This window comes from Euprymna scolopes, chromosome 36, assembly GCF_053919585.1.
Source record: "Euprymna scolopes isolate OS-2025 chromosome 36, ASM5391958v1, whole genome shotgun sequence".
Lineage (NCBI taxonomy): Eukaryota > Metazoa > Mollusca > Cephalopoda > Sepiida > Sepiolidae > Euprymna > Euprymna scolopes.
Window position 1 is genome coordinate 72,755,885 of NC_136517.1, and position 27,734 is coordinate 72,783,618.

Consider the following 27,734-nt stretch of genomic DNA (forward strand, 5'->3'; position numbering starts at 1 on the left):
ATTATTTTAGAAAATTTCAGTTATATTGACACCTTATTGATCAACATAGCCCCAACACACTGAATGCAACGTGCCAGCAACAATCCAATTTCTCTGATTTGTTCCCTTAGTAGCTATTCTCCCCGCACATGTAAATTTTCAAGTCTTATAAACTTCTTTCCAGTTAATGAAAAAAAAATTTAAGAACTTTTCTTTTTAATATAAAAACATGTAAAATTGTGTTTGTACTGTAATTGCTTGAGGTATTACTGTCTATGAATTTTTGATTGAAGAAAAGAATCATTTTATACCAAACACTTAGTTTAAAGCAAACTTAGTTATAAAAGGTTTTATTTGAAGTTTTATTATTTTAAGTGACTTGAGTGGAATTCAAATGTATTTTTTTTATTTCGACGAAGAAATCATCTTTACTTAGTTTACAATTTTGTTTTTTCCCTAATCAATTCAAGATCAAAGTGTAGCATCTGTTCTTCAGATGCTGCACTTCCATTTTTTGTTTTCTTTCGGTGGAGAAGTAGTCCTTCACGACTGAGATAATTTTTTTTATTCTTGTACCTTTTCTCCACGTTAAAAAACGACCCTGGTGTCTAACTCTGTCTCGTGGAGAGGCATTGTAAATAGGTATAATCAATTAAAAAGTTTAATTAAAGTACGGTAACATTCCAGTTTTATATCGTCGAAATAATATATATTTTAAAAATATACAAACACAAGTAAATTGTCCAATCTTATAAATAAACTTCTTTCCAGTTAACGAAAAAAAACATTAAGAAATTTATGTGCGGAGTTTGAACCTACAGACCACGTCACACAAAAAAATAAATAAATAAAAAATAAGACGCTATCAACACACACAGTAGAATTTTGACGGCCCGTTCTTCTATCATTGTTTTTAAGTGACGACATGGGAAAAATGCCTTTACCGATGATAGATGAAGTAAAATAACGGGTTCGATAATCGATTATCGGTAATTATCGGGTGTATTCTGAGACAAAACTTAACTAAGACCACTCCCAAACTTATACACTGAAGTTCTGTAAGTTTTAAAGAAAATATGTTCAGCCGTTTTGGAGTCTATAACAAACGAACACACACACACACACACACACACACACACACACACACACACACAAAGTTGCATTTATATATATATATATATATTCAGGATAATTTCCAAATTTGCTAGCGTAAATTCCTGATTTATATTTAGGCAGCAAGCTTGAATGAAGGCTACACAATTTTTACATTTCGCAATTTGTTTTTTAATTACTCGACTCAGCGAGCAAGTTTCTCGGTTTCTAGAATTAATATGTGCATCTCAAGCACTTTTGATCTTTGCGAATGTCTATGGGAGTTGGTTTGCTATGAAATGCGAGCATTTTGTAGTTCGACTTCAGTAAGGAAAATCCATCATGGCTACCGCCAGACCTTAACTTCAACACACATACATGAAGTCTTTCTTTTCCCGCAGAACTGCTTAACCCTTTGTCTTCGTCCACACACATGAACTCACGCTACGACTAAGCCTCTTCTTTCCACTCTAATCTTACTAACGAAGATAATAAAGGTTTTTTTTTAGTGTTTCAATGAGACTTTGTCTTTCTATTCTACAGGGTGGAACAATAAATGTGTTGCCCTACAGAAAACAACACTACAGCTTTATTTTAAAACTTTTATTGAAAAGATCAATTCAGGTAACTTGATTATGTAGTAAAGCTGACATCTATTCAATGTAGCCGCCTTCAGCCTCAATCATCGCCTCGATACAGGACCGGAACTGGGAGCATGCTTTTTCCACAAGCGCCGGTAAGAGCTCCACGAATACTCGGTGAATGGCGGTGATAAGCCTGGCTTTAATGTTGTAGGAGGTCATGATGTTCTTGATGTATGACCAAATGAAGTAATCCAACGGGTTCAAAGTATGTGATATATATAAAACTGTGATATATATAAAAATATATGACGTATAAAAATATATGACATATATCAAAATATATGACATATATCAAAATATGTGATATATATCAAAATATATGACATATATCAAAATATGTGACATATATCAAAATATATGACATATATCAAAATACGTGATATATATATATATATATAAATATGTGATATATATCAAAATATATGACATATATCAAAATATGTGATATATATCAAAATATATGACATATATCAAAATATGTGACATATATCAAAATATATGACATATATCAAAATACGTGATATATATATATATAAATATGTGATATATATCAAAATATATGACATATATCAAAATATATGACATATATCAAAATATACACCCCGTGCCAGAATTATATGCAAATCGATATTTTTGTTCTAACTCCGATAGTTTTCAATGAAAATTTGTGAAATTTAGCACGTTATATGGCAACACTAACACAAGCGCAGATCTAAAATTTTAAGCTAATCTGCACAGTAATAAACAATTGACAGTGATTTTGGTTATTTGCATTTTTTTTTTTTTTCAGCGTGCCAACTTTATATGCAAACCAATGCTAAAATATGGTGAAGTGCTAAAAGATCATCGAAACATTGATTATTCTAGGAATTTGTAAATTGAAAACAACAATAATAAAGAACAAACAACTTCAATATGGTTTCATAGTACAATCAATATATTATATAATTGCCATTTTTATTGACAAGAGCAAAAAGCCTATGGTCCATTGAAAATGTCAAATTTTCGATTTCATCTGATGAAATGTCTTTGGCAGCAGTCAGAATAGCATTCCAAAGGTAATCCTTGGAGTTGCACTGCCTTCCTTTGGAGTAAATATTTTGTTTCAAGATGCTCCACAGATTTTCGATGGGATTTAAATCTGAAGAACAGGCTGGCCATCGCATTATTTTCCCATGTCTGGCAAAAACTCTCTCCAAATATTCAGTGGCTATCCTTGCAGAATGAGACGGTGCATTATCATGTATAAATACTATCTTTTTCCGGGATGCCAAATTATTCTTCTTGTGCCAGGGTTCCAAGTGTTCCTTAATGAAGTCAATATAGAGTTTGGCGGTAATTTTCACTCCATCTGGGACTCTGAATGGTCCTACCAGCTCATTGCCAATGATTGCAGCCAAAAATATCACACCACCACCTCCTTGTTGACGCCTGATCCTTTGGGGACATGGACCCTCATTATGATACCATCCTCACCTTTACTCATCGGGTCCATCAAGGGTCGCTCGACACTCATCGGTGAACAAAACAGTTTGAAAATTCACCTTCATGTGACCTCTTGTCCATCGTTTTTTTCTTGTGGATATCCTTTAATTGAGGGCGGACCTCTGGCATTCCAAATTTTGCAATCGTCCTTAGGATACGGCAACGAGTTGATTTGGATTTGGACACATCAGGGCACCAGCTTTTTCAAAAACTTGTTTGCTAATTTCAAGTGGGTTACGGCGAACTTCTCTCTTCATCTTGCTCATTATTCGACGTGACAGATATGATTTCTTACAAATTTTCCCTTTGTCAGAACGTCCGTTGAAAAGTTGAGGGTAAGTAAAATATTTTTTTTATTGTACGATTATCACAGTGTAATTCTTTGGCAATTTCTAAGGTGGAAATCTTAATCTGGAGCCTTTGAACAATTTTAGACCTCTCAGCTTGACCTAAATCACCTTTACGTCTCATCTTGCATATAAAGTTGGCACGCTGAAAAAAAAGGCAAGTCACTAAAATGGCTGCCGTTTGCTCGCTATTGCGCAGACCAGCTTAAAATTTTATACCTGTGCAAGCGTAAGTGTTGCTGTATAACGTGCGAAGCTTCACGAATTTTCATTGAAAACTCTCGGAGTTAGAACAAAAATATCGATTTACATATAATTCTGGCACTGAGAGTATGCTATATATAAAATTTGTGACATATACGAAAATATGTGATATATATATATATATATGTATGACATATATCAAAATATGTGATAAATATCAGAAAAACCAAAAATCACAAACTGTGGAATCTACGAATTCCACATGATATATAATTCTTTGCTATGACAGAGAGTCGCCACTGAACTGCTTCGTTTCAACAGATTCATTTTTATGGTGATTGTGGACTATAACATGAAATATCCATTTGTAAGCGACTAAATGACTTCACCAGGAAATTATAGGTTTGACAAAGTAAATATTTAGGGCACATGCGATATTGATGTTAGTAGCTAGACACCGTCTTTACTGACTAAATTATTATTAACTAACAAAATTATCTTTTCTTTGATCAAATGCTTGCTATTATATGCGACCAATGAACATATACTACATTAAGGAGGAGATAATGTTTTGGAAGGATGGTATTATGGCTACAAAACAGATACTACAAACAGCCACCCCTAAAAAAATTGGAGCAAGTAATTCCTCGGGATGAAAGTATCATGGCCACAGAATAGATGCTACAACACCCCTTTACAAGAAAGGAGGAGGTAATGCCTAAAATGATGGTATTATGTTGAACAAGCATATACTGAACTTCCTCATCCCCACCCTCACCACAAAAATAGAAAGAGTAAATAATTCTTGAGGTGATGGTAAAATGATGATACGACCACAGAGCAAATACTACACTACATCCCTATCGAAAAGGTGGAGTTAATGCCTGTGAGAATGGCATTATGACAAACAAATATGTACTGCACTGTTCCCTTTAAAGGAGAAGGTAATGCTTAGGATGAACAGATCTACAGTATACTCTACTAAAAATGCAGGAGATTATGCCTAAAAGGATCACATCCTGGCAAATGAGCATATACTATACTGTTCCTGCAAAAGAGGAAATAATGCATGGGAAGATAGTATTCTAGCAACAAAACAGACACTATACCAAAAACAAAATGAGAAGATAAAGCCTAAAAGTATTGTATTGTGACAGCTGAACAGATACTAACACTATCTCTTGACAAAGGCTTCCTTTCTAGGGCAATTGCTCTTGACATATCAAAGGCCTTTGACAAGGTATGGCATAAGGGTCTACTTCACAAGATTTCCAGCTACGGTATAACAGGAAATGTTTTCTCAATCATTAAATCATTAAATCATTTCTCTCCGATAGGCTCATAAGAGTAGTGGTAGATGGACAAAAATCGGAGGCCTGCAATATAAATGCTGGAGTCCTTCAGGGGTCAATCCTGGGCCCAACTCTCTTCCTGATCTACATCAATGACCTCCCTAAACACATACTTAAATCATTCGTTGACATCTATGCTGATGACGCGACCATCTATGGCAACACATCAAAGGCTGTAAATGACAAAGTTCTCTCTGATTCTCTCTCCTCTGATCTCGAGCGCGTGGTTCAGTGGGGGAAGATGTAGCTGGTTAGCTTTAATGCATCCAAAACCAAACTCCTATCCTTACATCATCAACGCTCTGATCCCCAGCTGGCATCAATTGTGATGGATGGCTCTCGTCTGGGTTTGACCTTTACTCCTGATCTGAAATGGAACACGTACATCAAGTCTGTTGCCAAGGCCGCTGGAAAGATGGTTGGATCCTTCTACCGCTCCAGAAAATATCTCACTACTGATGCAATTCTCTATCTATATAAAAGCCAAGTACGTCCAAGGATGGAATACTGTTGCCATATCTGGGCTGGAGCTGCTAAAAACAGCCTATCCTGCCTTGACAGAGTACAAAATAGACTTCGTGGCTTAGTGGGGGATGCCCTTTTCTCTACCCTGCAACCTCTCTCCCACAGAAGAGACGTTGTGAGCCTGTCCTTGTTTTATCGTTATTTCCATGGCAGATGCTCGTCTGAACTCCAATCTCTGGTCCCCCCTTGCCAATCTTTCACGAAAAACACCCGTCTAGCTGAATCCACTGTGAAAAATTTCCCCCACTCTATATCTGTGCCTAAATCAAAACGCGGATTCCATGAACAAAGCTTCTTTCTTAGAACTGCACGCCTGTGGAACTCTGTCCGTCTGCCTGCTTCCCTCCGGACTACAACTTGGATGTCTTCAAGTCTAATGTTAACAAATTCCTAATGAACCGCCCCCTTAAGTAAACACTTCAGCAAATCTCCTCACTAACTTAATGTACTTGCATTAACCCTTATCCCTGAGTGGCTTCCGGGCCTTGATAAGTGGTGATCACTGTGTAAAAAAAAAAAAAAAAAATCCCTCGCCTCCAAAGTGAACATTGAAAGAGAGTAATATTATAGTTTCAAATTCAAACAAATAACGCATCTCCATTATTAATAGATTTGTTCATTTGTTGTATATATACAAGGGGCATTCCAAAAGTAATGCTTCCTATATTTTTATACCGCCAGAATAGATTAAAGGGGATTGCAAATTGTATTGTTATGATGACTGAAGTTATCCATTGATGAACTGAAAGTTTCATCTTTCTGTTGCAAATATTGACAGTGTGAGACTCTCAGAAAGCAACCCCTGTCATTGACGTGTGTCAGAAGCAGAGATGCGTCATTGACTTCCTGGCAAAAGTGCATTGAGAATAGTGATGCCCGTGTAGAAAAATAAATTATGGAAAACAAAAGACCGCTCTTTTTAATAGTACCACTCCCGTCTTTGTAGCTCTTCAACTTTTTTAATTAAAAAAATAGAAATCTTTACTTTTGGAATTAACTTTGTGTGTATATATATATATATATATATATATATATATATATATATATATATATATATATATATAAGTAATTAGATTGTCATCGCCATTTTATCAGTTTCTTATGCTCATTAATTTTCATTTTCGTGCTCTGCCTTTTTTACAATTCATTATTGCATTAGACAAAAAACAAAAAAGAAAGATTTCTTGGTTGGTAGGTTTGAATCTTGAAAAATAAAACCTGTCCAGTGTCCACGCAAAGACAAAACCTGTTTAATTTCCATTTAAGTATTCTTTTTTTCATTAATTTATTTTATTTTTTTATTAATTTATTTTATATATATATATATATATATACATATATATATATATATATATATATATATATATATATATATATATATATATATATATATATATATATATATATATTTGCATATGCTCTTAAATGTTTGTTTTTGGAACTCCTTTTACTTATAAAAAGATCAGAAACTGCGCAATTTTACGAAGGTCATCATCTCGATCAGTTCACCATTTTTTTGCACAGTCAAAAGAAATTCTCATTAAAAACAAAAATGTCTGTTCTTAATTTCACAATTTTAGCAGTTCTCCTCTTCCCAGGAATTGTGGTAGAATCAATGAATATTAAAGACATGAAATGTGCCGAAAAATTTGGATTTTATCGAGACCCGAAAAACTGTAGCAATTTCTATCAGTGCAGTTTTGGTAAACCAGCCAGCATCCAGTTTTGTCCTTACGAACTGGTCTTCAGCAATTACATTAAAAATTGTGTGGTAAAGAAATCACGATACGACGACTGCAATGGTGGTAAGTTCTCATATTTTTAATCATAATCATACACATATTGTACCTAATTACCTTGCCTCCCCACGGGACAGAGTTAGACACCAGGGTCGTTTTTTAACGTGGAGAAAAGGTACAAAAATAAAAATTGTCTCAGTCGTGAAGGATTTCTCCTCCACCGAAAGAGAACAAGAAAATGAAGTGCAGCAAAGTTGCATATTAAATGCCTATTCATAAAGTCAGTTTTATATTAAAAGCCTAATTATAGCATCAGTTCTATATTATAAATGCCTAGTTATAGTATCAATCTATATTATAAATCATTGGTTATAATGTTATTTCTATAATATAAATGCCTAGTTATAGTATAAATTCTATATTATAAATGCCTAGTTATAGTGTCGATCCTATATTATAAATGTCTAATTATAATGTTAGTTCTACATTATAAATGCCCAGTTATGGTGTAAATCCTATATTATAAATGCTTAGTTATAGTGTCAGTTCTATATTATAAATATAAATAATATATTATTATACTGAAAATTCTATATTATAAATGCCTAGTTATTGTGTAAATTCTATATTATAAATGCCTAGTTATAGTGTCAGTCCTATATTATAAATGTCTAATTATAATGTTAATTATATACCATAAATGCTCAGTTATAGTATCAGTTCTATATTATAAATGCCTAGTTATAGTGTTAATTATATAGTATAAATGGCTAGTTATAGTGTTAGTTCTGTATTATAAATACCTAGTCATAGGGCCAAGACTAGAAGCCTATTTCTCTTGCCAATTTAGTTTTGATTCTGTATTATAGAGGCTTCTGATTCACATAGACTGTAATAATATTTGTTAACAAAATGGTATTCAAAAGAAAAGAAAACAAAAACCTATGAGATAATATATTTATTTTATTGATCTACACCGTTGGGTGTAGGTTGCCGAAAGTTAAGACAGTGTCATAATAAAGGAAGTAATCATAAAGTAAGAAGAGTCAGCTGAGGAATTTCTTCAAGTAGCGTATCTTCCAATGGGAATAGCCTTGCTTGGAATCAAGTAAAATGGAGGTGGTAATAGACTTCTTTCTTTGTGTGTGTCCCAAAGCTCTCTCTCGGAACTGCAGTCTAAATCTAAAGGGGCTGGAGGTAGTTTTTATTTTTTTTTTTATTTCAGTTTAAATTAATAACACTGGAGTCTGATTGGAATTTGTGGGATCAAATCAAAAGGTAAATTATTTGCAGAATGTTGTGTGACGTTGCATCGAATCTTTAAGAATCTTTCGAAATCTTTGGAATCTTTTGTAAAATAGTGCATTCATAAAGATATTGTTTAAGAACTCAGATAAACGATTTAGGAGGACAAAACTATTAATTGGGTAATTAGGAGGGTTTAGTATCAATAATTCTAATTTTCTTATTGCTCTCTTCAATTTTTGTAATCGTTGCTTTTGTTGTTGTTGTTAGTCTCCTTGTTACTTAGTCTAAAGATTTTAATATACTTCTAAAAAAGCTCATGATATGTTGAACACAATTTTTTTAGAATCATTCGAGCATTGATAGAATCTTCTGAAATCATCCAGAATTTTCCAGAATGTCCTGGAATTTTCTGACTCTTTTGGTCGTTGCTCTTTATTCCTTATTCTAAAGATTTTAATGGACTACTAAAAAAGTTAGATATGTTTAACCCAATGTTTTTAGAATCGTTTAATCATTGTTGGACTCATTCAGAATCTTTTGGAACTTTTGGAATTTTGTGTAAAAAATCAATTTATTCACACAGCGGGCGAAGCATCTCAGAGGGGTCGCTCTCCACAAAGAGATAAGTACATAAATGTTTGTAACTGCTACAATTTTACTCAACTTGGTTGCTTTTACATTTGGAATAACTTTATTTTGTTTAATTGAAGATTAAAATTTAGTTATTTTAATCTGTTCAAATTTGCCATATTATTTTATGGTTATTTCAACAACAAAACGTTTTGTGTAAGTTTCATTGAATTTAAGTTAGCAAAATTGATACCCATTTACCTGACAGTTTCCCCAAAAAGTCACTCTGGATTGGGACAAAAAACGCCTTAATCTAGAAGGATTTCTCATTCACTGACCAAAGACAGAAACAATGAAGTGAGAACAGATACTATACTTTGCAATAATATATACAGGGTTAGCAGAAAGTCCTATGAATAAAAATAAATAAAACTTCATCAAAAAAGATATTACAATGATAGCTTACAAGACTGTAAATAAATTTCAACAAGTAATTTTCAATGTTGTCCCTCTCCCTTAACTTGGATAACTTTCTCAATTCTATGCCGGAAGTTTTCTACCAATACATATAGCTCATCCTGGGGGATTTTGGCCCATTCCCACTGTAGCGATTGCTTCAGAGCATCCATACTGGGTTGAGCAATGAAACAGACCTTTGCCTCCAACAACGACCACACACAAAAGTCCATGGAATTCAAATCAGGCGATGAAGGATGCCACATTCAAATTATTACATATGAATAAAAGATTTAAAATGGCTAATTTGCTTATAAAGAAATGCAGATTCTGCTGATGGATTCGACTTTATAATTGAATATTTTTTTATGAATAAGATTTGAAAGTTTTTTTTAGTACTTTACACTTACATTTTTGTTTTCGATAAATAATCTATTAATAGTGAACAAAAAAATAGTCACATAGAATTAGAAACACGTGCACACATAGAAATACGATAAGTGATCACACAATTTTATTAATAAAAAGGATTAAAAACAAATAATATAAAAATGAATGGTAGTTTGCTTGAGGTATTTATTAAGAATGAAAGCAATGGTGAAAGTGCAGAATTCTTCTTTTTACTTCTTTTTCATATGTGTTAATCTCTTGTCTCCACTTGACACGATCTCAGGTTTAGTCCAGGTGAAGGCTGCTTTCAAATGGATCTTTGTGCCCATCTTATCATACAACCTACTCTTGCATCGCTTGCGGGCAACTTCCAGTAGAAAGGCGAGCTTCATAATTGTGTCATTGTTGACCTTCAATGCACGTCCAAAACATCTAAATCAACATTCCCTTCAATTGTTAAATACCATAGCACTTTCAGATATCCTAGTTTTAGATGTAGAATGATTTCGCACATTCAGCAGAGTATTTTTCTTTCCATAATGGCAAAGACAACATTTGTGATATCAATCTATCGATTTATATTCAATAAATCTGTCACGTACAATATCAGTAAATATAAAACTTACAGTCAATATTAAAAAGATTCAGGATGTCAGAAAATCTTTTGATATTTCAGGAGAAAATCTCCCCTTCAGAAAAACAAAATTTCTATCTAAAGGAAAAAAATATCAAAAATGGATGAGCTTTTTATCTCACAATGAAAAAGAAGAATCGGAGAAACAATGTTCTTCTTCTTAGGTCAAACATTAGAAAATACAAAAATAAAACAAATATTTCCAATGCTTCATTTAGTTTTGTCATTTGTTTTATTAATACAATTATCTGGTCAAGTATTGTATGTGTAAATGCAAAGAAAGATCATTTGTAAAAATAAAAAAAATAAAAATTGCTAAATTAATAAATAAATTATTTAAAAGATTGTTGTAGAGATTGCTGAAGTGATGGGTTGCTTGCTGGAGATAGCCACATTGTTGTCATATTGTTGTGTGTATATTCATTTGATTGACCTTGCTTAAAATGAATAAGAGAAAAAAATTGCCAAGTGATTCCTACGAACACTACAAAGCAAATAGCTGTAATTGATACACTCTTTCTTTCTCTACATCATTGGAATTCGATTTCTTCATCATATTCTAAAGCAAGGACGTTTTCACAGGAATGTATTTTCAACCAATGAAAATCGTCCATATCCCCAAAAAAGTAACACTTTCGTGTGAAAATAATAAGCCAGTGCTAATGTAAAAATCCTATAAGACCTGGTCAACAAAATAAGTTTTCTCCAGACTTCATCAACCCATTGTGTACAGAAGAACTTAAGAACTGTTTCGGGGGGGGGGGGCACCCCTGTGCCTTTGAGCCCAAGGGAGATAATTTGCAAAAGGAAAGTACTTGATGACTTATGTACAAATTTTCTCCATCTCAAGCACACATTCCTATACACTAGCAAGGATCAGGCAAACAGAAAAGAATTGCAACACACTCACACACACTAACAAGAAGGTAAACCAACATACACACATACACAAGGCCATGCTACCAAATACTCACATGCATATATTACTTACACATGCATATTCACACTAAGAACAGATTGACCTTAGAAAAGCCTTGTGACTACTAAGCCAACTTTCTCCACCAAACACGTGTTTACAAACTGAAAATAATTTTTATATTCTTATCTCTTGTATAAAAATATTTTCTTACAAAATTTCATTTTTCTCAATTTTTGTATATACAAAACTTTATGTTTTAGGCAGCACTCGCTACCTGGTGACCCTTCTATTCTCTCGTGTTTCATTTTATTTTCATTTTATTATGCATATACAACACAATTACATTGACACATCAGTTCTCGTCAGATCACTGAAGTTAAGCTAGGCTGAGCCTGGCCTCCCAGAACAAGCATTACACCTAGATTTATTCCTCACTACAGTACCTGAGGATTGTGTGACAAATGCCCATAGTCCACTCAGAAACACTGATCACCTTGTGATATTACCCCTCAACTCCAAGCTGCTTCATAAAGGTTGATTGGAAAGCCATCAGAGAACACATCAGAGACCACATCAGAGATGCCCTATGAACTAATCTTTTTCTTTTCCTGCTGAACAGCGCCAATGAGACAACTGAATGCTGCAAAGCAAGCATTGAAGCATAGGTTCCCACTCTTTCCAATCGTTCATTTCAACTTGTGCAGCATGCATTCTACCGATTCGTCCATGACAAGTCAAATACAAATCAACAAAAGGTTATAGAAGCTAGAAAAAATTGTAAGAGTGAAATAAGCACAGCCAAGAGAAGGCATACTGGAGTGATCAGGTAATGCATTGAATTGCAGAAAATAGGATTTTGTGATTTCAGGAAAATGTATAATAGCGTGATGAGTAATGAACAACCAACAATTTCCTTCACTAACAATCATGAAATCACTTGTACAGCAACCGAGAAAGCTGATTTGCTTACTCAGTGATTAACCTCCAACTCCACCTTAGAACCCTCAAACCATTCCCTCCCAAATTTTCCTTTGTAAACAGAAGCCACACTCATGAATTTAAAAATCACTCCTCATGTCTGTGATATCATAAAAGACCTAGATGCCGCCAAGGGGTGTGTGCCTGATCTTGTCTCTGCAATATTAATTAAGAAATGTTCCACTGAGTTAACCTCTCTTCAAACTCTTCAACAAATGCCCAGTCGAATCTTGCACCCCTGATAGTTGGAAAATTGCTTCTGTGGTACCAGTATTCAAGAATTCTAGCAAAAGAACTGACTTGCTCAATTATTGCCCTATCAGTCTCCTCCTATTCTTTAAAATCTTTGAGTCTTTAATCAATCAAACACTAGTCCATCATCTTGTAAATGCTAAGCTTCTTTCTGACCAACAGTATGAATTTAGGCAAGTCCATTCTACTGTGAATATTTTAATGGTGATCTCTGTACACGTTTACGTTCTTTTCCTCCTTTGCGGTATTGGTTCGTGAAAATCTGTCGCTTCTGCCAAAAGTTTTAGGCATACATACATACATACATACATACATACATACATACATACATACATTTAAACAGATAGGTTAGATTTATCATAGATGTCTTTCTTGTAGTCTCTTGGTCTTACTGGACTCCAGGATAAGAATTTATCTAGTCGTGGAGTATCCAGATTTGTGCTGTTACGTGATCATTCCTCATAAAAGCCAGTGTAGCTTGGCCATACTTATGAGATCTTATTTGGGTTTCCAATACGAAATGTGATTTTGAATATTTAGTCACAGTTTACTTGTAGGGAAAAGCATCCTCATGTCAGGTTGACCTAACAACAAACCTTGTACCTTACACATTCGAGGATAGTGTGATGAGGCCATAAATCGTTGGAAACATTTAATGCTACTAAAACTAAGCTTCTTTCCTTTAACAACTACTAAAAAACCTTTTCAAGCAACGATTACCATGACAAATCACAAACACCCTACTTGAAAGCCCATTTTTTAAACCAACATGTATCAAAATATAATTTTAGTTTGCATGCACTTTTAGAAAAGGAAGAGTTATTGATCCTTGTCAAGTGACATCTGTCGGCGGTTCTTGAAACTAAAATACACACATTCGCCTCATGTCACTGACATGCAGAAGTGCCTACGTTTTTATGTAGGAGATATCCAGCTCCCCAAAGAGGGTACTCTTAATGGAACAAAACCAAAAAATCAGCACAGCCAAGAAAGATTTCTTCTCCTTTGACTAACAGCAGAACAAGTATTATGCTTTGATCTAAGCTTTAAGGTCAGGAAAAAATTGAGAGTGAATTGATCATTTTTAAAGAAAGATTTTTATACTAATCATTTTGATTTCAATAAAGTTGTTAAGTTTTGGGATTTTAGACGTGAGGATTCACGATTTGAAAGACTACTGTCCTCATCTTGAATGTTATTTTAACCTCCAACTTTCTTCGGGTGCGTTTTTAGTAGTCATGAATAAAATAAAGACTTATTTTCTCTCAAGAATCAATGTCCCTGCGATTTGACCACACACTGACCAATCAGATTGCAGGACTTAATAACTTATTTAGCATGTTTGGGAATCACGGTTGATCAGCAGAGAAAACTTAGGAAGCATCAAAGAAAGACATCTCTCTCTCTCTCTCTCTCTCTCTCTCTCTCTCTCTCTCTCTCTCTCTCTCTCTCTCTCTCTCTCTCCTTCCTTCGTCCATTGGACGTTCCAGCATTGACGATCTTCACCTGAAGATAATTGCTAGCCAACCTTCGACAGCCCAAAGAACTTTCAACCTTTGCTTTTCCTCACTCTGTTCAGCTTTCTGTCACTGAGATAAACTCTTTCGTTGTTTTGTTTTTAAAAGAGAATTTTGTTTTTCCTTCAATGATATATTTTTGTTTATTACTAGTCAAGATAGAAGTGCAGCTCGCTTCTTTAAATGTCCTATCGAACTCAGAAATCTTTATGTTAAACTGTTAAACTCGGGAATTTATATGGAATTTTGAACTGAACTCTTTATTTCACAGCAGTAAATTTTCTCATATTGTCTGCCATGCATGACTAGGTAATAATTCAAGGATGAATCAGTTAAGTCGGATGTATTCTTTTTAAAAATAGAATGTAAAGGTAGTTCCGATATGAACATATTGAAATTTAATTATCTCTTATTGTTCCTTCGTTGTGTGAAAGCCCATTTTGTTTATATGAAACTAAATTTTGGTTATGCGCCCGACATCCTAATTTTAATTGAGGGAATCCACATTTTCATTGAAACTTGTAAATTTTTTAACAATTCTATGGGTGATATTTTCTTCTTCTCCTTTTTTTTTTTTTAGGAAGAGGAGGAGGAGGAGGTTACCATGTCTCAAATTATAGCAGAAAGAAGACAAATTTGTTTTGAAAAATTGGTTTAAATTTTAACGAGTAATTTTTGTTTAAAAAACATTTTAAAATTGCCTTTGCAATTTTGCTGAACTTGTTGCAGGCGATTGCATCAAAAATGGTTGCCTTTTTAGGTCGCTCACATCTATTTTCTGTTTATTGTTTTATAGCTGGGACAAAAGACAATTAGCACAGAAAAGTGCAAATTAGTTTTGTTAACTCTTACTTCATTTTCATTTGTTAATTCATATTTAATTCAGTATATAATTTAATTTTCGAGTTCATTTCCCTCTTAGATCTTTTATTAGTTTTATTGTTTCTTATATATAATCATATCAAGTAAATATCAAGTAGTTACTATGTCACAAGACGTATTAATTATGCTGTTAACCTAATAAGAATGTAATTAAGGAATAGGATTAAGAGTTAAATAATTGTTCTTTCTTTCCTTTTTTTTCATTCTCTTTCTCTCCTTTTATTTTTCAGTTACAATAAATCTAAGTTCAATAAATTATTCATCTTACAAGATCATCGTATTAAATGATTAATGTAATAAGCATATCGGATGGGTTTTTGATTGCAGCTAACACAGTTAACCTCAGTCCTCAAAGGGGCAACACTCATACACATATGAGAACTCATGATCAACAGTGTTAGATATAATTCTAACTATGATACAAATGATTCAATTAACTAAAGAAGGCAATGATTATGTGGGGGTCATCTCGATGACCCCCCCCCCCTCCCGATTATGTCATGCTTATCCTGATCATTAATTCTTTCTTTTTTTTTTTTTCTTTTTCATATTTGAAGACCTTCCAATGATAAATCCTTTTCCGACAATCGAAGAGAGATGTAAATCCGGGGAGAAGGTAATTCACCACCCACATCTTTGTTCGGCCTATTACAACTGCAGCAACCGGAACACAGCATTACGAAACTACCTAGAGGAATGTCCTTATCCAAAGTTGTTTTCCTTGCGGACATTCAGATGTGAACCGTTTGAAAGGGTGCAATGTGGAGTTAGGAAGGAACCCAAATATGCATGTAAGAAATCTTTATAATAAAATAATACCAGTAAAAAGAAAGGAGTCATATTTACTTGTAAAGATAGAGCTATCGTTAGATTGCAACCTGTGTGGGGAGTTGGGATGCAATAAGTTTGTTCACATTGCATTTAAATTTTTTCATGTTTTCAGAGAAACAGGGGCAGGGTGGGAATTCCAAAAGCAAGCTGTGATTCTTAATTCTCAGATTTTTATCTGTAGAGATTATCTCAAAGATGATGTCTATCAAAATAATAACCAAGACTATGCCTGAACTGAAGATGGCCATCACAGCTCAAATCAATAGCAAGAGAGAAGTGCGTTAAAGTTATTGACAATTTTTTAGATTGTATCTAGATGTGATTATCATTAAACTACAATGAAACAAAGACTGTTGGGAATTCGTGATTGAAACTTTATGGATAAGTCAGACATAGACTGAAGCTTATTTAGCTCAGCTTGATTAGAAGAAGAACTATGCCAGGACGAGTTAAATTAATTTTGCACAACTTCTATGCACCTTTACAAAGATTAAAATCAATATATGATGGATTAAATTCGATGCAATTCTGATATCAATCTCAATTTTCAAATAGGAGGTTCTACTCGTATCATTGCGCTAACAACAATTTAAAATGTAGAAAATATTTATTAATTAATGTCTAATACCTATTGTTAAAATTTCACAAAAATCGGAAATATTTGAATTCTCACAAAGGCTTCCACCCCATTTTTATACCTTAACATGAAACTAAATTAAACTAAATATATCTCACATTTGGACCCCTTAAGCTTAGTAGCTCTGTTACAAAATCCATAATGATAGGTAATTAGTTTAGGAGTAAATCATCTATATTATACATAAATACATCTAAAGATGCAAAATTTTGTAAAGTTAAAGATATGGTTTTATAGCAAAAACGATTGTAACTTTTTTTAATGATTTTATGGGTGCCATTTTCTTTTTTTTGAGGAGGAGGTCACGATGTCTCCAATTATAGCTGAAAGAAGACATATTGTTAATTTTAATTTTAATTTAAATTTTAAAAAAATTGGCTTAAATTTTTATTTAAAAAACATTTTAAAATTGTCTTTGCCATTTTGCTGAACTATTTGCAGGCGATTACATAAAAAATGGTTGCCCTGTTGCCCATTGCCGGCCATGTTGGTTACGTTTCCCAAAATGTAGTGAAGACACTCAGTATGCACAAATCAAACCTTGGTCTTCCAAATTCACAAGATGCTTCAAAGGTCGTTCCATGAATATGGAACAATGTCCAGAGAAATCTATTTTTGATCCAGTCCGACAACAATGTGTTGATGATGTCATCGTAGAACGAAAATATCTGCACGTGCCTTGCATGAAACGAGGCTACTATCCGGATGAAAAAGATTGTTCCAAATTTCATTTTTGCAGGGAAGGATTAGTTTCTCTCTCCATCCACTGCAAAAAAGGAAATATCTATGATCCGAAAACAGGTTCCTGTAATTCACCCAAAGATGTTTGTAAACCTTGTGGAGAAAAACTTTGGTAAATTTTTGGTTTTCTAATAATTTTTCTTTTTCTTTCTTTTTGGTTTAGTTGGGGATATTGTTTCTGAATTCTTCATAAGAAAACGTCTGATACACAAATAAAGATATAAAGAATATCGTATCTACACAAACATTTTTTGTCACCCAATAATTAAGAAATATATATATATATATATATATATATATATATATATATATATATATTAATTTCACACTTAAAAGCCATTGCATTTGACAAATCGATATTTAATTTTAACTAGCCAATTTGTTTTTTGTTTTTCAATTAACCAAGTTCTTTACAAGAAAATAATGTACTGCACTTTAGTTTCTTTAAAAAAAAAATACTTATTCTGGCTAGGAATATTGTTAGTCTGGAGATTGCCATTTAGATCTAAAGTCGAGATTTCAATTGGCTTTTCTTTATATATTAGAAGATTGTTATGACTGCTACTCATAGAATTTATAAATTTTAAACATAATTACAATTGATATATGGTAAAATTTTTAATTTATAATTGCTGCAAATTCTTCAATAAAGATATGGATATTCTTGCTGTTATCTGTGGCTACCATTGTTAAATAGTATTGGGTACATTGCTAGTATATGTATATGATGATTTGGGTTTCCAGAGTGCCGTTCAGACATATACAGGATATCAGGGTTATAGTCTTAATTAGTATGTCACATGTCACCAGAAGCAAACATGACATCACATAGTTTCAAAATGTTGGAAGTCTTAGAACAAACTGCACTAGTAGTTGATTGGTTGGTTATTTTAGTTTTATGGCATATCAACCCCTTTCAGGTTATTTAATGCTGAATCCAGCGAATTTGGAGAAAAAGTTTTTTAATAGAATATATTTGTTTTTTTCAAGTCAGTTTCTATTTAACTCATAGTTGGGACCCTAATAGGTACTATCACTCCGGGTCAGCGTGGATCTGGGAGCAATGGCAATTAAAGTGTGGTTCCACACTCCCCAAAGCCCGCTAGCTGGGGCCTCACCATCGGATATAGTTTAAAGTAATATCCAGGCCTGCACTAATTTAAGATTCATGGTAAACTAAGGTACCCCAAATATACGGCATAATCACATCAACACACCGGTTCCCATAAGATCACCAAAGTTAAGTAACGTTGAACCTGGTCATTACTAAAATGGGTGACCAATTTGGGAATTCCAGGCGCTGTATGTAGGAGGATGTCAACACCTCCCTTTAAGAGTTGCAAAAAACCTAACATTGTCATCTCCCCTAACAAGGATATACATGCGACTGGGAACCGCTTGTATATTTCATACTCCCATGGAACTTCCTGATTTGGAGGAAGCCGGTCAAACCTGAATACGGTTAGTGCCGTTTCTCACACACACACACACACACACACACACACAAGGTACCTTAAATGTTTGTAGCTTCGGATGCCTCTGATGCTGGAAGAAAAAAAGGTAATGCAAATATCTCAATACAGGTCCTTTCTTCAAACTGATGATTTCTTTATTTCTTCATGCTGGTGTGAAACATTAATTTCACATGCCCTGGTCATAAGAGGCATGGACAGTAAAAGGTAGGATTTAATTGTGCTGTTATGATTTGTGATTTTTAGGTAATGCTTTTACTACTATGACTTTGCAAAAGTTCCATTTTTTTTTTTTTTTTTTTTTTTTTTGTAAATAAAGAAGCTGAAATAGGAATAAAATAGTTGGAGAATGAAGAATTCAATAAGTAATTGTTAAACACGAAGCACTGAATAAAGAAACCAAACCTCTTTTATAAACGAAACAACGGGAAGGATTTATTCAAACCAGTAACAGGTTCGAATGTTCAAAGGAATAGAATGTTCAGTGGTGTGGAGTCAAGCATGGGGTTTCCTCGTGGATTTCAGTCAATTCCCTCATGGTGTCAATCGGCAGTTATGTCTGGTGAAATCGTTGATGCCGGAAGATGAGGGAAGAGAGAGAAAGTGTGTCCGTTTTTGCTGGTGGTTGATTTCTCTCTCTGCTCATCAATGCTTGTACGTCAGGAAGACTAAAATAGTTCCTTATGAAAAAGAAAAAATCAATGCGTCCTGCCTGCTGATTGATCAGTGGTGACTGGATCGCTCAGGGGTGGGGCATTGATTCACAAGAGAAAATAGTTCGCTATTTATGGCTGCTACAGATTGCATTGATAACAACTCATTTTTGTGAGACATTTAAACTTCCTCCTTTAAGGGCATCATTCCTGCTTTTAAAATTTTTTAGGTTTTGATTTAAGGAATTCTCAATGAAAGATTCCTAACCAATTTTTAGCTTCCTAAATATTTGTCTTTTCTTTGCAGTTAAGCATCAGATATGATTAACATTAACCCATGAAGACCAGATTGTTACCAGCTTGCCGACTTCAAATTATTCATCATAAATTCTACAAGACAAACAAGCGAAAATAAGTGGTAATTCAAGCTGTTTAAATCACCATGTTTTTCTTGCTTTATTCTTGAAAATGGCTCGGATGACTGAAAGCTTTAATCAATTTATATTATTATGAAAAATGACCTGTCAGCTTAAAAATTGATTAAAATAATTAAACTGATAAAACCTCTCTTTTGTTTTTGATATAGCATGTTTAAATGAGCTCTCATCGTCGTCATCATCATCATCATCATCATCATCATATCCAGATCGTTTGATATACTGGTATTTATCCGCCAGTTAGTAGAAATTGTCTTTCAAACTAATCTATCTCTTCCCAGGTGTTTGTTTATTTCTCTTTCTTTCAAATTTCTTCCAATCTTTTTTTGTAAAAGAGATCCCATAGCTCTATGCTGAACTTTCTCAAACTTATCAATTATTAGATAGTGAAAGAAGTGGACCTCCTCCTAAAACGAGGGGTTAACCTAAAAAGTGTAAGTTAGAAATCATGTTACCTCTGCCCAGAAGAGCGGCGGCTTGCTCTTTCAACCCCTGGACATTGACAAGAACAGATGCATGACGCAGAGATTTTTCTGCGGGGGGGGGGGGGGGATTTTTAGGTTTTATGAATACTTTCAAGAGATTAGATAGGCCTACAAAACTTAATACACTTGGTTTTTATCTGTTCAGGTACTCCCTTATACTAGACGGATGATTAAAGTTGATCAGATTCTTTCGTCAAGTTCACCAGGATCTTAACATGCTTTAGCACGTATACAGAACACGAACTGCGCTGGAACAATGGTGTTATGTAGAAATCCATTCTTTACTGTTCTGTATCTTCATCGTTAATAAACTAACGCACTGCAAAAATTGGATCCAACTTGAAAAATTAAATTAAAAAAAAATGTAGGATATAACGGGCCAACTTATCAGAGTATAGCTGCCCGAGCTGGGGTGGGGATGACGATGCTCTTCTAATTTCCAAAACGAACGATTACTTTCTAGCTATGCTAACATATGGTAGTTCTTTTATTTCTTTTTATGGCGGCTTCAAATAACCAAAAGTTTTAGACCAATCAGAAAAAAGGTTAATTATTCTATTTTTTTTTTATTCTTTAAAGTTTATTATCATCTATATATAGATACATTTTTATTTTTAGTTTATATTTTAAAAAAAACATCAGAAATACGACACCACAGATTAAGATGGCTAAAAGTGGGCTTGCCTATATATGTAAATGATATCTCTCCCTTCGATTCATTCCTTCTGAATCTCCCCCTCATCTCTCTCTCTCTCTCTCTCTCTCTCTCTCTCTCTCTCTCTCTCTCTCTCTTGTACATACACATTTATTGTCTGTTCTTGTTCTTTTATAAAACTCTAGCATCCACATGGTTCTCAAATTCAGTAGTATTGACGAAACCTAGGTTACAACCGAACATCCACATAATGTTTATACACATGTAATGCAAAGTAGGTAACACAATGCCACCAGCAACTTGGTTAACCCTGGGAGCATTTTCATATTCCAGTATCGATTTAACCATTGTAGTGAAAAGCTTATAATTACTCTCTCTTGTGGCAAAAATCTTTTTTTTTTAATCCCAGTGTACAATTTGCATTGTTCACTGATTCAATAATATGGCAGCTAACATGCATTTGTAAATCTTTTTCTAGCTTTGACTCTTCGTGTTGTTTCCATTATCCATGATTGTATGTTTATATTTCTGTATCAACAGGATTCACTCTTAAACTAATTAACTGATCATTATACATTTTTGAACACAGTTGCTTGACACAAGTGGTCAAAATGTAGGTTAATCATGCAAAGGGAATAAAAAGGAGGTGGAAACCCTTTATGAAAATTCAAATACCTGAGATTTTTTGAAATTTTAACTACTGTTATTAGACATCACCCCGTTCTCAGTGTCATCCATTCCTTAACACCGTTCTCAGTGTCATTCCATTCCTTAACACTGACCCTCGAGTTCTCAGTGTCCACCATCCGTTCTAGATCGCCCTAACGTTCAGCTGATCGTTCCAGACCCAGCGAGCACCCCTGAACGACGCTACATCTAGAGAACCTGTTCCAGACTTTAGCCTCCAATGACGTGCGACCTTCCAGGCGACCAGCATCCAGATCAAACGATTTTTTTGCTTCCTTTAAAAAAATAAAAGGCAAACCCTCATCTTTAACCAAATAACCTGTGTCTGTCATTCTTCTTTGCCTTTTTGCTGTTTACTTTTTTGCCTGTGTCTACCTTGGTAGTTGTTGGATCAATTGTCCTCGGACGACCGGCCCCGCAACAAAGGCCTTAGATCACTGTGCCTGGTCAGCCAGTGTTTGAGACGCGGTGAAATTGTTGGAAAGAGCCGGCTCAACTGACCTAGAGTGAATGCTACAACTATGACTATGATTTAACTTACAAAAGGTTTGAATTGTCTATTAGTCAATAATGACGGTTTTAATCGTTACTACATAACTGTCAACTGAGAAATCATAAACTGCTAGGCATTCTAATCCCTGTGTGTGTGTGTGTGTGTGTGTGTGTGTGTGTGTGTGTGTGTGTGTGTGTGTGTGTGTGTGTGTGTGTGTGTGTGTGTGTGTGTGTGTGTAACTCTTGTTCTTTTTCTACATTTTCTTCGATTTTCTGACGTTATCATAACTAGTTGTCTTATTTCTATTATTTCTACGAGCTTAGATTGAATGAAGGGACACAATTCTATTAAAGATTATTGCTTTTATAACCTCCCTTGGTTGGAAATGTTTGGGGGGGGGGGTTATGAGTTAAAAAATACGCATTTACAAGAGTTTTTCGATTATATCTCAAACTGAACCCAAGTAAATGTTTTGTGGTTTGTTTTTTCTTTTTGTTTGTTTGGTTTTTTTTTTACTTTACATTAGAATAAAACAATTCAAATGGCCTTTTTGCAGCGTATATGTCATTGTGCTGAGGGAGATAACTCAATTTTACCGAGATTTGTTCATTTATTTTTATACGAATTTGGAACGCTAAAACCAATGCAGCATTGCAGCTTTAAGCAATTGTGTTTCGATTTTTTTTTTTTTTTTTTTTTTTTACTACTATGAATACTTTGCAAAAGTCTCAATTTTTTTGTAAATATAGAAGCTGAAATAGGAATAAAGCATTTGGAGAATTAAGAAACATGTCTATTTGTTGGTTGTTATTATTATTGTATATTATATTAGAATTTCGAGTATTACGATTTTCCATTGGTTTAGAGACACACATGAACAATAACACTTGATTTTTGCTGATGGACTTTAATTTTAATCTGAAATTTGTTTCGAATTGACGGCTTCGAAATCGCTTTAGTATGGCGAAGTCTACGATATAAACATTTATGTCAGACATCTTTTCTTTTCTTTTTTTTTTTTTTTTGTTAGTTATAGATTCAAAAGTCACAACGAGCTGTATTTATCCGATAAGAGATAATCACAATATAGTTATGGTTTATATTAAAGCGGTTAAATGCCTGCAAAATTTAATGGCCTCATTATGTCTGATTTGCCAAGCGAGCGGTGACAAGGTAAATTAATTCACCGTTTTAATCTGTTGTTCGATTTTTGCAGATTCCTTTTATTTATTACTAGCCTGGAGGCCCGGCGCGGGTGTTTGTAGGTGTGTGCTGAGCAAAAAAAAAAAAAGTTGTAGCAGGCAGGCAGACTCGAACCCGTGGCCCGAAGGCGGATGTTAGAAATTTCAGAATGCAAGGGCGATAATCGCGTGATTTACAATCACGCGATTATTTCGACCAATGGTATTACGTTGTCCAGTTGCTGCGGAGGATTCAGAAGTGGCGGGAATTTTGTGTTTCAAAAAACAGATTTCAACTTGACGTCGGAGAAAGCCAACGCACGTAATCTCGCTCCGTGCCTAATGAACTAAGGCAGGGTTCTACCCCATTTATTTCTCCGCTCATTTAAATGCGGATACTAGCCAGAGGCTAAAATGTTCTACGGAATAATTACTTCATTATCATTGCTCGCAAGGGGGCATATTATTTTATGAACATCGATCGCAAAGTGCGTTGTTCGTATCGACAGTCTGGAAGGATTTCGAGAACCCTTAACCAATTCTACGAGCGGTCGATTCTACCAGCATCTTCAACAAGAAGAAACTACCTTCGCCTTTCAAGGCAAGAACTACCCGCCATTTGGCAGAAGCTGAAGAGGGCACTCTTTTGCAATATGGACTCCTTTTTTACCCTTTTGTAAATAAAATTATTCTTGGATTTAAGGTGAGCCTTTGTTGCTTTTCTGTGTCTCTTTCATTCTGCCATAGGCAAAAACGAGTAAGAGAATTTCTTACACGGAAAAGAAAGTGGAGGTGTATGTAAGGGTGTTGGTTGAGCAAAAAAAAAAAAAAAGTTGTAGTAAGCAGGCAGGCTCGAACCCGTGGCGCGAAGGAGGAAGAACAAGTGAAAAGCCAGGGAGTGACGTAGGTTTAAATTAAGGTTAGACAATCGAAAAGAGGCGATGACTTTCGAAAATATCGGCGAAAAAAGCAACCCCTCGCTGAAGAAAAGTGTCCAGTTTAGGGTGAAGGAATTCATGTTTTTAGCCATTTTTTCGATATTTGTCGTCCGAAGGGTCGAGCTTAAAAATGATACCGATCTTGTGAAAATCCGTCGCCTCTGTCGAAAGTAGATATACATACATGACGATTGCAACGTCTTGTCAGACCAGTGCCACTCCCTGAGACACTTAAGGTCCATGAGCCCAAAAATGATTTTTTTTTTTAGTCCTACCGGTGAATTCACACACTCAAGCAGGCATGACACTGAAGATGGTCATTGAGATCAATTATTACATGCCTCCACGCATCACAACTTTTCCATCACCACAGGACCACTTTTATAGACAAATGCCTGAGGGAATATCTATACACAGGTGACGTTATAGAGTCTTAGTTTGTACGACAGCTAAGTCTCTCTCTCGGTCCAAAATTTTGAGATCCAGCAACAAGCAAGAGCAAGATAGCCAGCAACAAGTTAAACTGCAGACCAGCTTAAAGCGGGTACTGGTCTCCTGCTTTATGGTTTTTGTAAATCAGACATTTGCTTCTCCTAGAAAGGTTGCCTTCACCACGTTTACAGGAGTCCTCTCCACCCAACACACACACAAATGCTAGCTGGCCATTGACCCTGAAAAAGGGTTCATTCGCCCTTTGGAAGGTCTTGTTTTTAATCCTTCAGGGAGACTAGCCACCCTCCTCACCAAACAAGTCTGGTGGGGGTACCAGTTTAGTCGCCAGTGACCCAACCATGAGGCAGGTAGTACTGGGTTACATGGTACCAGTAGCATATGACATGACCTGACATACATGCATAAATACATACATACATACATACATACATACATACATACATACATGGTGATTAAATACATACATACATACATACATACATACATACATGGTGATTGTCACTTCTTGACAGAAGAAGACCATCTTTCTCCCGCTTTATTTTTTTTTCTTGATTATTCATCAATTTCCTTGTACTTTTAAAATATTTTTTTTTGTTATTTCATTTAATACGTTTTATAATTTTTTATTATTATTTTTATTTTTTATTTATTTCATTTATTTATTTTATTTTAATTTTTTTTTTTTTAATCTTTTGATTTGTTTAATTATTATATATATACATTTATACACACATACATATATATACATGTGGAGATGTGATCAAGATGCATCAATTTCTATTTACTGTGGTAACGAAGGTGGCTCTTCAGACCAGCCCTGCTCTTACACAGTCTGTTGCAAAGGTCACACTTTAACTGAGATTGAGGGATGCCAACTTGTGCTGCTCTACTCTATTCAGGCCTCCACTCGATTTACAGACCACAGAGCAAACAGAACATCTGTGCCCCGCCGTGTTTTCCCTATCAAAGAAAGACCGATCTCCATGTGATCGCTTGTGGCTAGCTAGGCCAGCTCCGGATAAAGTCATTTTACTGCATAAATCATAGACGTGGTTCTGCACGAAAGCCTCCGACAGACCTGATATATCTGATAGATTTTTCTTCCGGATATCACGCTTCATTTTTGCATGCTCATATTTTTTTCTTCTCAAAACTATCACAGCCATGATAGACCAAGAAGCGCCACTTTTTACGATCATCGGAAGCACTTTCCCAACTGGACACATTAATACTGAGAGCTTTAAGATTATCTTTGATGTTGTCCTTAAAGCGTTTCCTAGGTTTATGTTGTGGACGTTTTCCTTGTGTAATTTCACCATAGAACAAGCGCTTTGGCAATCTCTCATCCATCCTTGTCAGATGTCCAGCCCACCTCATCCGGTTGCGTATAATCAACTTCTCGATACATGGTACGTCAGCTCGCATGAGAACATCCATATCAGGTATAAAAGAGTTCTACCTGATGCTCAGAATGTGTCTCAGAAATTTCTCGTGCACTCTCTCCATGACTTTTATGTGTCTACCATAAGTTGTCCAGGCTTCAGAAGCATAAAGCAGGAATGGTAAAATACAAGATTGATAGACACTGATCTTTGTACGAAGAGTTATACCCGTTTCAAACCACACTCACTTTTTCAAGCCACCAAAAGCCTTAGTAGCACGCTGTATCCTATAGTTGACCTCAGCATCCAGGGTTCCGTCTCTGGCAAGAGTACGAACCAAATACATGAATGTGTCAACCACAGCAAGTCTTTGGTTGTTGACAAAAATATTTGATTCCACATACAAACTACCGGGTGGAGGTATGAACATGACCTTAATCTTCTTAAGACTAATAGTAAGCCCAAAAGACGCACAAGCCCCTGAAAACAGATCCATGATACCCTGCATATCTCTCTCACTATGGGCTATGAGATCAGTGTCATCTGCATAAAGCAATTCACGAACTAGGTGCTGAAAGGTCCTTGTAGAAGTATGAAAACGACGAAGATCAAAGACCTTACCTGTGGGTCTGAAATGCAAATAAACACCCAGAAAACAGTCCTTAAAGGCATAGGAAAGCATAGTTGCAAAATAAATAGAAAAATTGTTAGTGCTGGGATATCACCTTGCTTCACACCATATAACTCCCACAGTTGGTCCTGGACCCCTTTCCCTTGTACAGTGATATAAGAATTCCATCAACTCAATCCTGATGGACAAAGACACCCTTCTAGACATCAATGATAAGATGAAGAATTTCAGGAACAAGTTTATCACCCCCATGTAAGAGGACTTCCACAGGAATGCCATCAAGCCCTGGAGCTCTCCCAACGTTCACTTCCTTGATTGCATCTATAATTTCATTCTCAGATGGGAACACAGACATTTCATGGATAAGCTTCTGTTGTGATAAAAATCCATTGATGACGTCCTCATCAACATTAGAGGGGTTGTCAAAGAGATCAGAATAATGCTCAGTCCAACGATGGAGAATCTTGTTAGGATCCTTTATAAGGGCAAATCCATCACTTGAGAGTAGAGGAGATGTAGATAGTGTTTGAGGACCAAAAGCTTTTTTAAGCAAATGGTACATGCATTTGAAGTCTTTACAATCAAAATCCATCTGGATTTGGTTGGCGAGTTTAGCCCACCATTGATTCTTCATTTGGCAGAGTCACTTTTGGAGAAGACCTTTGTTTGTTTTAAGTGACTGTTGGAAAGGTTCTCGACCTCCATGAGCGGCAGACAACATTTTATGATGCAACTCATTTTTAGCACTTAAGAGGTGAGTAATTTCAGAATCATTATCATCAAACCAATCCTGATGTTTAGATTTGCGGAAACCAAGAACATGTGCACTTATTTCATAGAGTGTA

General features: G+C 35.0%; 1 protein-coding gene across 1 annotated transcript; it reads left to right on the forward strand.

Moving 5' to 3' along the window:
- Nucleotides 1-7,095: 7,095 nt before the first annotated feature.
- On the forward strand, nt 7,096-20,096 carry LOC145260227 (uncharacterized). The gene is made up of 4 exons (XM_080118053.1): nt 7,096-7,433; nt 15,771-16,004; nt 17,123-17,534; nt 19,855-20,096. The coding sequence occupies exons 1-4, from the start codon at nt 7,181-7,183 to the stop codon at nt 19,856-19,858; spliced, it is 903 nt and encodes a 300-aa protein (XP_079974179.1). The 5' UTR covers nt 7,096-7,180; the 3' UTR covers nt 19,859-20,096.
- Nucleotides 20,097-27,734: the final 7,638 nt, after the last annotated feature.